The 12,290-nt window shown below is 38.8% G+C and overlaps 1 protein-coding gene across 1 annotated transcript in view; it reads left to right on the top strand.

Moving 5' to 3' along the window:
- The first annotated feature begins 4,762 nt into the window (after nucleotides 1-4,762).
- fgd (faciogenital dysplasia) overlaps nucleotides 4,763-12,290 on the top strand; it is a 68,780-nt gene continuing 61,252 nt past the window's right edge. Inside the window, exon 1 of the mRNA XM_028018289.1 lies at nucleotides 4,763-5,090. Coding sequence (XP_027874090.1) covers nucleotides 5,069-5,090 — 22 coding nt within the window. The 5' untranslated portion in view covers nucleotides 4,763-5,068. The remainder of the gene's footprint in view (nucleotides 5,091-12,290) is intronic.

Raw genomic sequence — 12,290 nt, 5'->3', positions numbered from 1 at the left:
GATACGCCTACACATGATCAAACAAAGTTTGACCTACGGTCATTCAAGATAATTTTTTTTCCAGGCTGTGGAGACCGGCTTTCCGACTAATTAATACTTTCCAGAGCTAAAGAGACAAACAGAAAATCAGACATTTTCTGATGTGATTTGTAGATATTAGATATTTTTTTATCAACTTTAAGAGGTGCAGTGTGACCCTTTAATGCAATGCTGTAATGTGTCTGCTTACAGATTGTTCTGTTTTTGCTTTTTTGTCTCACTTAATATTTCAGATCATCAAACTAATCTTTAAATCAGATAGATTAGTAAATACATGTATTACGTAGTGATCTATATGTTAGAAGTTATTCCTTGTTTTCTTTCAACAAAGACTTTCCTTTTGCCATCTGTTCCTTCCATAGGGAACAGATGTGTGGCGTTCATGATTAGACATCATTTCAAAAGATGTTTCCACCTGAGTGGGAGATCTTTGCAGCTCCTCCAGAGTCTAATTGGACTTTTTTATGCTTCTCTGATAAAACCATGTTGTCTCAGTATGCTTGCAAGAGTGCAATACTCCTCATTGAGGTTGGTTGCACAAGATTTTATTTAGAGGCTGGAAACAAAAGTATATATATATATAAAATACCAATAAAATTTGTTGGGTACTGTGGTTGCACAATAAATGCAAAAAATATATATACTTGAAAGAGAAATGACTAGATCACATAACAGTAAGCATGAGAAACCTAATATTAGCGCAGCTGCTAACATTATGTAGGATTAGCCATGAGATCCATAATATGAATGATCCATCATGTCACCCTGACACACTGCCATGATGAACCAGTTGTTCCCATTTGCCATATGCAGCGCTGATTGAAGTGAATATCATTGAATTACTGAGAGCCAGAGAGAAGAGGTCAGTACGGGGGTTAATATTGGAGCTTTTGTTAGTGCCACTCCCTTCTCAAATCCACCCACAGCTGACAGTAGAAATGTGGGTCGGCATGCCATTAGTCCTGCCCTTTTAATATACAGGTGTTCTGGTTCTATTTAGACTCTAGGGAAGCTGAGTCCGCCTATTACAGCAGCTGTTTTGCCTCTCATATCTGGCGCACTTTTAAAATCTGCCACATGGGGTCACTATACTACAACTGTTTCCGCATCAAGAACGGTAACTTACCACAACGGTGAGTATTTGCCTTAAAAAAAAAAAACAAGAGTGTTTCTTCAGCTCTCACAAAGAGTCTTTTTTTTTTCATGTGAATCAGACTGTGCTGCCATGTGATAAATCTACATGGAGCCTGAAGGACCAAGCAGCTGTGATCAGATGGTCAACAGCACACGTGCTTCACATAGACCGGTTTGCAATGAACACACAAACAAAAATCATATTTCTGTACTGCACTACTGAGGATATAATTTAATTAAAAGAAGGTTGAGGCATGTCTTAGCTATGGAGTGTGATCTCAGCTTCTTTCCCTAAACTTAATGTAGACAGAGGTTTTAAATGTCTCTACTACTGTCTCTAATCAGCAGCTTTGCCTGAGCCAAATATCAGATGAGATGTTGATAACCACAGTGTGAGATTTTAATTTGCACATGAAAAGTAGTGAAAAGCTACAGAGTGGCATGTCTGTGTGGTGTGATCATCCATATGATTAGTGTATTTATATTTACACCCAGATGGCTTCAGATGAGTGTAAAAAGCTGATCTCCAACACGTGTTGGCTTTCACACCCATTGTTCAGCTTGGATGCTCCGATCTTTTTTTCCTAATTGTCTTTTGTCTCTCACATTTCCCCCTCTTCCTGTTAACATTTTTACCCTCTCTTTATTTTTTCTCTTCATGAATGTTCTCTCTGCTCTGTAGTTGTGAGTGGATGAACTTCAGGGGAGGGGAAACAGAGGACTTCTCCCAGAGAGCTCTTTGACGTTCTCCTTTCTGTGGACCAGCATGCTCCATTCGTACTGACAGGCCGTTCAAAGCGTTAGAAGGAGCTGAGGCCTCTGCTATAACAAACACGAGTTCATTCACCATCAAAACCCTCTCTCTGGTAACATGCTTAGAATGAATCCAAAGCAAATAATGAAAGAAAATAACATTTTTTGAAATCAGAGTACACCTCATTTTTTCTGATTGTAGCGATGGATCTAAAAAGAGAAGTCCAGGCCAGGGAGAAGGTTCTAAACAGAGGAAGACATTCATTTAGAGACTCTGCTGTTGTCTGTTTCGATCCAAGCCGAAGGCAAGCGTGCAGCCAAAGCAGCTGCAACAAAGAACTTAATGGTGCGTGTCTGAATAGACAAGTTTCGAATGAATGGAGGAGGAGGAGTGAGTGCAAACACAGAGAGGCGTAGGGATTGATAGCAGCCACACACCTCTAAGGATTGGCTGTAGAAAATATTAGTAAGGAAGGATTTCATGTGGTTAATGTGACGATGAAAAGATTAATCACCACCCCTGTAGATGCTTCTGTGACTAACATTGAATTATTAATCATCCATCACCAGATGAGCCTGTTGTTTTTGTTATGGCAGGTGTTTAGGGTGGAGCTGTAACTATGTTACTTACAGTTAAGGTGGTTGGATGTTGTCAGCTCAATGGTTTGGGACCTGGAGGATTTCGACAATAAATCTCAGAGCTAAAAAACGTGTAAGGCGTTGAGAGAGGGAGAGAAATACATAATATAGCATCAAAATGCTGGACAAGATTAAACATGGTTATACATCTGTTTGTTCATAGATTATTTACGCATTTTTTTTCATAATCCTATTGTTTTCTGTTCAATCAAACCATTTGTAGGTTATTGCTTAGAAGGCTTTTAAGATTTAACTTAGATATGACAAGTGGCAATATAAATTAAAATGAATCTATGGCAAATCAAGTATAAAATGACAAAATAACTTTCTTCTCTACTTTAGCACCACTTGAGCTCAACTTTTAGATAAAAATGATGAAAGTAAGCACAAATAAAAAGGCTTTACTTTACCAAGACGGCAAATCCCATCATTTTTCCTCCCTTGTCCATTTCTTCTTGCTTATTAAGTTCACAGCAATCACTGAATACTCTGAAAACTTGGAATCAGTTAGAAGATCAGGAGAAAGCCTGTGCAGTGACATGGAAACCTTGTCCCAGTTTGTGCTCCAAGATTTTTTCCACACTACTTGGCAGATGTGGAGCTCTCCATGCAGAGCCGCCTATTGAAACGGGCCTCTTCATCCTTTTCATGACTTCACGTGACAGCCAGTGTCATGCCTCTGTGCCAGTAGGCATGTCATGGCTGAAGATACAGCCGTGCTTAAAAATAGAAAGCAATAATGAATTAAAATAAGCAAAAGGATAAAGTTTGATACAACTTTAGAACATCCATGCTACTGAGATTCTTCTGTGTGTTTTGTTTTGTTGTTGTTTTTTTTACCTCTATTTACTTTGAAACATTTATGTTATTTCAACTTTTGCTATATCTAAATGTTCAGCTCTTTATAATAATAAATTTTATTGATATGTCAAATTGAGATCTGGAAGGACACATTCAAACACTGATGCTGGTAAGCTTCTGGATAATAGCCACTATTTAACAGAAGTGAGACTGCAGTTTTGCACCATCAGTGTTTCTGACCAACACCAGCAGGAAAGGTGGGTGAAGCATCTTGCCCAAGAACATAAACAACATGGACTGAGAATTTAACTAGTGACTCACTGATTGCAGGGCAAACTCTGCCACCTTTGCCACCTCATGACTTCAGCTTCAAATATTTATTTATGTTACAATTTCATGTCGCGTGTCACGTATTTTCATATTGTTAGAGTATGTATAGTTAACGTGCTAATAATGGTTGAGGCTAGCTTACTAGCTAAATATAGCATATCAGTTCATTTGAACATGCTATTAGCATAGTAGCAAAGATTAGCTCTGCTTAGCTAGCAAATTGACTTTCAAGGCAAAACCCAGGCTTAAGTAGTTCGAAATATGGAGATACAATGAACCCAAGCCTATTTGTTGTTCTGTATTCATTGATTTTCCTGTGAAGCGCAACTCCACATTATTCACAGAAAGTTTGCCTATTTGTGGATTTTGTTTTTTCCATGAAGCACATTTAAAATATGCTAAAGATAATGCAGCATGGGAAGCTGAGATACGGGAGTGTTTTCAGACTGAGTACCTTTAATTTTCATTGGACTTGATATCCAATGGGGGTTTAAGGTTGTCTGAACAGTGGAAATAAGGAAGACCTTATTAGGTTCTGTGGCAGTGCATAAACAGTCTCTATGATATGTGTTAATGAACACTAAGGTATACTTGGTGTTTAAACTATTAAAACAGACAATTATGTAACTTGTTAAGAGGTGGGTTCCAAATATGTGCAGATTTTAGCTATTTGTGTGGAACTATTCTCCCTATAACAATATAAGTACTGGAAATTCACTGTATCAAAGGACTTAATTAATTTTAAAAAACATCGATTTTTAAACCATTATCACTTCACTTTATATTATAAGCTTACCCTTCTCTCTTTCAACTGCAAACCTAAAACAGTTCATTGTGATTGGTTAGGGTCAAACTTCCTGGCTCCTCCTTGGTAGCGCCATTGTTGCTAAGTGTTTGACATTAAACTCTATCTGTATTAGTTTTGTAGCGCTTAAACACATTCGATTGTTAAAAGATACACCTCTAGCTTTTAATGGTTATTTTCTAAAGTCTCAATTCTACATATAAATGAATGGGATTGTCGTGCTTGCGCCTTGCACAGACGGGAACGCGCAATTCATTTTTCCAGCGGCACGGAGAGGAGAGAGTTCAGCCTCCGGAGGAGAGGGGAGGAGAAAGGGCTACATGGAGGAATACAGGACTCTAATTCGGCACAAAATCTGACCCGGGTAACATTTTTTTTTGTACATTAGGACAAAATGAAGCGTCCCCAGTGTCTCTGTTAGTTTTTGTCGGCGAAGAGGAGAAGAGGAGCGCTCTTAAGAGTTTTGTTAGTCCGCGGTACGCTGGAGCCGCCGCTGTTGCTGCCAGTTTCTCCCAGAAAAAAGACGACTTCAGCAAGGGAGGACCTGAGAGAAACTTTGTGGAAAAAATGCAGGGGGTTTCAGCGACGGGTAAGTGAATTGCCCTTCCAGATCATTCGGTCTGCATTGAAAACAGCCTCCACTTTTCTGGAGTTGTTTCCAAATAGTCGCGGCGGGTTTTGCGCACAGGATTTGAATCTCCAAAATGCTTTTGCCAGCTGTCAGCGGGGCAGCTGCAGGCCCGTATCTAACAAGAGAATTACAAAAGAAAGAAAAAAAGAAGAAGACTTGTTATGCTCGTCAGGCGGCCTCATAAACACAAACTGAAGGGAGCATTAATATTGGAGCTTCTCGGGAGTTCGGGCTGACTGGCAGAAAGGGCAAGAATAGGAGCAAAGCGGTGCCAAACCCTGAGAGAAAAGGCCCTGACCTCACTGTGTCCCCGGTCTGACTGAGCCCCTTCTCTCTGAAACACACACAAACACTCACATTATATCTGCAGTAATTTAGTTAGTAAGCCGTGACCGGAAATCAGGCTGTAAACACACTTTCTGATAACAAGAGGGCTTCTGCACTGTCCTCTGTATTGTGAGTGGCTGTAACAGTGTCCCTGTGAGGAATGTGACCTAAGTGGAGGAGTTGCAGTGTGTGTGAGACAGATATTAAAAGTCTGCAGGTCTATGAAAATGTTTGGGTGTATATCTGTCCTGCAGGTTGGTAGAAGGCCACAGGTTAGAGATGAGTATGTGTTCTGTGGTTTCCCTTCTGCAGTGTGTGCAGACATATTTTTAGTAGCAAGATGATTTCATGAGATCCTGACTTGCATTTCTGCCACAGCTAAATAATTAACATACTCCCTAGCTGTCCAACTTTATGATGGTTCAGTTGAGTCTTAAAAATTTATTGAGTGCTGTATTTTTAAAAAAAATTAAAGGTGAGTAATAAAGTTTGGATTTCCAGTGCAAAATTTCAGAAATGGCTGATTTAATTACAAATGTACTGAAGAAGACAAAATGCAAACACTATTTTGTTCGTATTTGGGTCAGTGACATCACAAAAGGCTCATGAATGGAGTTGATCAGTGCCAATTTACAACAAATACGCAACAAGAACATTTACATGACAAAAAGATCCAACTAATTTTCAATAACACACAATAGAGCAATAAATTAAATTCACACAAATACAATTATGTCCGGTAGATGGATTAGCAAGTGACTGACAGAATTTAACAAAGATTGTGATACATTGCATTGCAACACTGCAAATCTTTGCATCTTTCCCAAGCCAGGGTTAATAATGCGGTGACTGATGATGGTAAAGTAAATTTAACTATGACAGGACTTGCATAATGGTCTGAATCTATTTATATTTCTGTTTGAATGTTTTCATCTTATTGGTTTCTGTGCATATTCCTTGTTTGTAAAATGGGTAAAAGGTATATTCCGCCTGCAAGACCTAAATTGTTAAATGATTTGTCAGTATTGTGGAGCTGACTGCCGATCTTTGGGATTACCTTTCTTCCTTCTGAATGATGGCAGTAGGATAGACTGTACTATAACTGGCAGTATGAGGTTGATTTATATTTTTATCTATTAGCAAACGTAGCTTGTGAACCGGCGGTTTTGCAGGAAACCTTTGGAGCTTAATGCAACACATTGACCAGACCAGATGGTTTTTATTTTAACTTGGTCTGATCTCTGATAATGATATCTGGCCATTCCGATCTGCACTGGTCCTCTTCACAAACCACTTCCATGTGTTTCATTGGGCTCCAGGTCAGTTTGGCCCCTTTGACATTTTCTACCCAACCCTTGCCATTTCATTCCTTCAAATTTCTGCTTGCTTCTGGACATTAACACTTCGTCACCATGTGCATAAGTAGCTGTGCGTCATTTTATTGATATTTGTAATTAGGTAATATAATGGAAATGAGTTCTCATTAAAAGGCTAAACTTCTATATATGATTTAATTTTGTAGTGTATTTTCAAAAATTGTTGTATTATTCTTTACTTGCATTGATTGTGGTTCTGATTACGGCTTGTGAAATATGAACCCTGATCAAATCAAAGTCATCATTAGATGTTCATTACAACATCATTATTGGAGCTACAAATGCTTACAGTAAACAGAGAACTCATGATGGGAAAAAAAAAGTTTCAAATTGATGCATAGGACCTTCCGAGGTTGTTTGGACTTATGCTACAAAGGTGTGAAATGACCAACATTTAGTTGGCAAAACAAAGTTTACTGAAACATTTTTCTCACAAAGCTTAAATGCTTTGTTGCTGCCATACATTTTATTTTTATGATTACAAATAAAAATGGAAAAAAGGCTAACTGACATTTTTAAATGAACTCAGACGTTACTAGGATTATCCACATAAAAGCTTTTTTTTCCCCTGGGAAAATCTGGATCACGTTACAATTTACAACAAAAAAAATCCGACCAAATAGAAAACCTGAGCATGACGTGTTCTAAGGAGATTGATTGATTTTACAGGATAGTCGGACTCAGCTTTCATGTTTTTTTTTTTTTTATTATTAATATTAAACCATGGATTTGCTAAAAAATTAAGTAAAAATTAAGGATTTCTTTCTTTCTATATATTTTTGTATACATCTGCTTTAGCAATGCCTAAGACAAAGAAGTGGTAGGAGGGTATGGCTGACATGAAGTGCTGATGGGACGATATCAGGCTGCAGCTGAGGTAAACTATGCAGAGTGAAAGAGAGTCTGTTTGTTGTGAGGCTCAGGGGAGGAATCGATCTGCCGTCCTCCTGGCTGACTTTCTTTTTCCTGCAGTACAGCACTGTATCGTTTCTCTCCCACACACACATTCATATTGACTCTCAAGGCCTTGCTCTTCATTTTTTTTTTTTCATTTGTTGTGTTTTTCCCGTTCCCTCGTTCTCTCCCACACTGTCCCAGATCAATCTTTTGCCCCCTCTCCCTTAAATCCTCATCCCTCAGCACAGCACACGCAATCAGATACGTTATTTCTTTTTCCCTTTACTGTACTTCCACATGGGAACCCTACCCCAGCCAGAGCGCTTTCCGATGCTTATTTTTGTATTTACGATAGCAGGGTCGTGCGGGTTGCGGGCTGCTTGCATCGAATCATCGGAGAATCTATTAAAACAAACCACATCACAAATAAACTGTGGTGGGATGGATAGCATGCCTCTCAGTCTGAGGTCCACCACAGTCCTCTGACTTGTTTCCATAAACTTTATGGAGAGATTTTGCTCTTATTCCTACACTCAGAGGTGGGTCAGTGTCTTTCTGACAAAAACAGGGTGACAGTGGTTCATGAGTGGCAGCATGGATGTCCCGGCTGGCTGTTTTGGAGTTTGTGTCATGAAAAAAAATCCTTCAGCGTCAGATCTACTACTAGCACCTCCTCTTTTCCTTAGGAGTTTGAGAACAGGACGGGAAGGAAAGTTTCCTGCGCGGCAAAAATGTGCCCACAACTATTTGCAATTTAGACCATTGTTTAGCTTAGCTGGTAAATATTGTCTGTGGAACATAGCATAATTATCCCAGGGTGAGAATTATTACACAGGAACCCAGTGGAGCACCGAGGAGGGTTTCAGCCCTGTACTGTATCTTTTCTTGTTTATAGTAAAGTCTGTATGTCAGTAATGATAAATGAAACAGTTTACAGCAGCTCACGGAGGGAGTACCCAGCAGTTACTCTGGGTTAAAGGGGTCACCAAGTATTCAAGAGGAAATCTGGAACATAAACCCACAGAACAATGTGGCCTTTTTCAATCCTGGATTCTAAACAGTATTTACATACCCAATGTTCCTATGAACTGTGGCTGTTGGCATTAGATGATTAATCATTGGTTCAAATGGGAAACGAAACATGGAGATAGTAGAGGATGAGCTGCACTTCTACGTAATGTGACAGCAAGTAGATATAGTTTTGCTTATTATAGTACTACAAATAAGTCTCTTTAATGCATTATTTAAGTTGAAAAAGTGAATTGTCTGTATTATATAAAGATTTATTACCCACAGCATTAATACATTTCAATTGTTTGCTAATTTTAGTCACCGTAACCTATTGCAAAAAACACAGAGTTCTCAAAAATACCATACTACTTAATTTCTAAGGCACTTAAAAAATAAAATGGCAACTGGCCAAAATACCGTACAAAAATAAAAACAAAGAACAATATTAAAACAGTAAGACAACTATAACAAAATAGAAATTAAAAATCACAGATGCTTTCTCTTTCTGGGTTAAAAGCCAAAGAGAAAAACTGTGGTTTTAAACAAGTTTAAAAAGCAGAAAGAGATGAAATCTTTTTCATTACGCAAGACCAATAAAAAAGACTTTTAATACAGATTTTGGCCTACTAAACAGTATCTCCATGTAGTACTGTAGGGTAAATGCACTCAATACTTGGTCTGGGCTCCTTTTGCAAGACTTATTGCATCATCTATCAGCCTGCTGAGCAACTTGTCTGCATTGTTGGATCTGGTGACTTTCACCTTCCTGGTGAGTTTCCAGGACGATCAAGAGCAGCGATAATATGATGATTAAAGTGGTTAGAGGTACTTTTTGCATTGTGGGAGTCCATACCACGTCTGGAAAATGAAGTCAGAGTTTCTTTGAACCCAGTCAGCAGAGGAACGTGCTGTAAAGTATTCTCCCAAACTGCTGCTCTGACTTTGGACTTGATAAAACACATTGGACCAATACCAACAGGTGACACGGCTCCACAAATCAGCACTGACTGTGGAAACGTCACACTGGAACTCAAGCAGCTCAAATTTTGTGCTTCCCCAGCATTCCTCCCCACTCTGGGTTTGTAGGAAGCATTTTTTGTTTGCTTGTTTTTTTTTTGAAAATCAGCATTATCTCAATTTGTTTAAAGTTTTATCGTGGTACTGAGTTCTTTCCTGGTTTCTGCCAACCAGTGCATGAGCTAGTATTCAGGAGGTAAATATAAACATGTATTGGGTCTATAGTTTGTTGAAGCTGATCTACCCCTGAATTAACAATAGATATTGTTGCTGGAGTAGAGGGGCATGCACAGTGGAAGTAGAAGTGGACATGTGCAACACCTCTTGTGGGTAATACTGTTGTCACTCAGCTCTGTCTACTTTGGGATCCTACAGATTGAGTGATTGACCAAAACATAGCAGCACGTTAAAAAAGACACTTGGTTTTGGGCCAAAAAGACAGAATAAAGTGTTGTGCTTTATTTTGGCCAAAGAGTAAATATGAGCTTCTGGCATTTATACAAAATGTAAAGCCCTACAAACAAAAGTAGACAGCTGCTCTAGCCTTTGAAGATTGGAAGCAAATGGCCCACATCTGAGACAAATTTGCAGTTAGATTTGCAGCCACTGATCACCATGCTCGAATGCATGAAAGACTAGACTTGTTAGGCTTGTGCATACATTTGAGGAGCAGATATGAAGCACACTAAATGTTTTCTACTGACTGGTGAGAGAGAAGTTGACGCTAGCATCGGCTGCTCATTGGTTGTAGCCGGAGTTACAATAACGCAGCACACTTTGACCATAGACTGTACAGGGCTGTATATACAAAGTCAGAGCTCAGTGACCATATCTGGCATCTAGAGTTAGAGATGCTGCACAGATGTACAGAGCTGGAAAAAAACAGCTTTTACAAGAACTCAAATTATTTCTCTTGAGAGTGAACCAGACAGAGAGTTGAAAGGTGTGAGTCAGCTCCTCAGACATGCCAGCAGACACTCAAGGTGTCTTATAAATATTGATTGTGGTGAGTTTCAGAGAGATTTCAGCACCTTTTCAGTCTGTGTAACTATGTGGATCGTGTAACCGCATGGGTTAAATTAAATCAGGCTCAGGTTTTATTGAATTTTGTAAGAATGCTAATCTGATCTCTTGGTCGTAAGTATAGTTCTTCTCAATTACAATGACTTGCAAAGGTATTTTTGTTCTTCGACCTTTTACACATTTTGCCAAGTTACGACCACAAACTTCAATGTATATTGATCGATTGTATTATGTAGACCACTGAAATGTAGTGTAACGTGAAAATTAAAGTCAGTGCTTCCTATAAGCTCCTCTTTGCTGCATTTATTCAGGGACTTTTATCCCATTACTCTTTTTTAAAAAAAAAAAAAGCCCAATAGTTTTGATGGAGAACACCTGAAAACATAAGTTTTTAACTCTACAAATTTTGAGTTAGACTTAGGTCTGGACTTTCACTGGACCATTGTGAAACACATAGTTTCAGCTATATTCTGTTGCAGCTCTGGCTGGATGTTTATAGTTGTTCTGCTGGGAGATGAAGCTCGATACCGGTCTCAAGGCTTTTGCAACTCCTAACTTGTTTCCTTTCATGATTGTCCTGTATTCAATGACTTTTCAGAACAGACTTTCTGCTTGCCATTTTTTCATAACGACTATATTTGTGGATTGGGTGGCTTATAGCCGTCCTGTCACCAGATTCTTCCAGTTGAGCGGTGGGCCTCTGCAGCTCCTTCAGATTCACCACTGCTCATTTCTCTGAATAATGCTCTCCTTGTCTGATCTGTCTGTATATGTATGTGGACGGTTTTATCCTGGCAGGTTTGCAGTCCGAGTCTTTCCATTTTAGGATAATGGTTTGAACATAGCTCCATCAGATGTCAAAAGCTTTGGGTATTGTTTTATAGGCTATCATTGCTTCTCCAAATCTTCATCTTGGACCTGTTCGTTGTGTTCCCTTATTTCCTAATTCTCTAATAAACCTCTAAGACCTCCACAGAACAGCTATATCTATAATGAGATTAAGGCATGCACAGGTGGACAGTATTTACTGATTTTATTTCATTGGAATTTAATCTGAGGTGTCAAAAAATGACAGGGTATAAATGTATGTCACAGCTGTTGGGGTTGAGGGAGCTGTTTGGCAAACCATGTATCATTTTCCATTCAGTTCACAATTATGGACTCATTTGTGTGAGTCTGTTACATAAAATTGCCAGTAAAAGACTGAAGTTTATTGTTGTACCAGGACAAAATGTGAAAATGTTTTTGGCGTATTAATACTATTGGATTTCATTGTATTCTAAGAGCTTATTCCCTTTTGTTGTGCGTTTCCTCTCCTTTCTAAGTCAAATGAAAGAAGACAGCAAAAGGTTTTAATAGAGTACTACAAAATGTACATCAGACATCTCTCATATGCTGAAGCTTTTTTATCTTACCCCGGTTGTTTCTTTTCAGTTTGGGAAACAATATCAGTTAAGAGGTTTTAGCCCATGTGAACATGTGTGCTTCATGCCTTTCAACCCAGAAA

Source organism: Xiphophorus couchianus, chromosome 1 (genome assembly GCF_001444195.1).
Source record: "Xiphophorus couchianus chromosome 1, X_couchianus-1.0, whole genome shotgun sequence".
NCBI lineage: Eukaryota > Metazoa > Chordata > Actinopteri > Cyprinodontiformes > Poeciliidae > Xiphophorus > Xiphophorus couchianus.
This window is presented reverse-complemented; position numbering and strand designations above follow the sequence as displayed.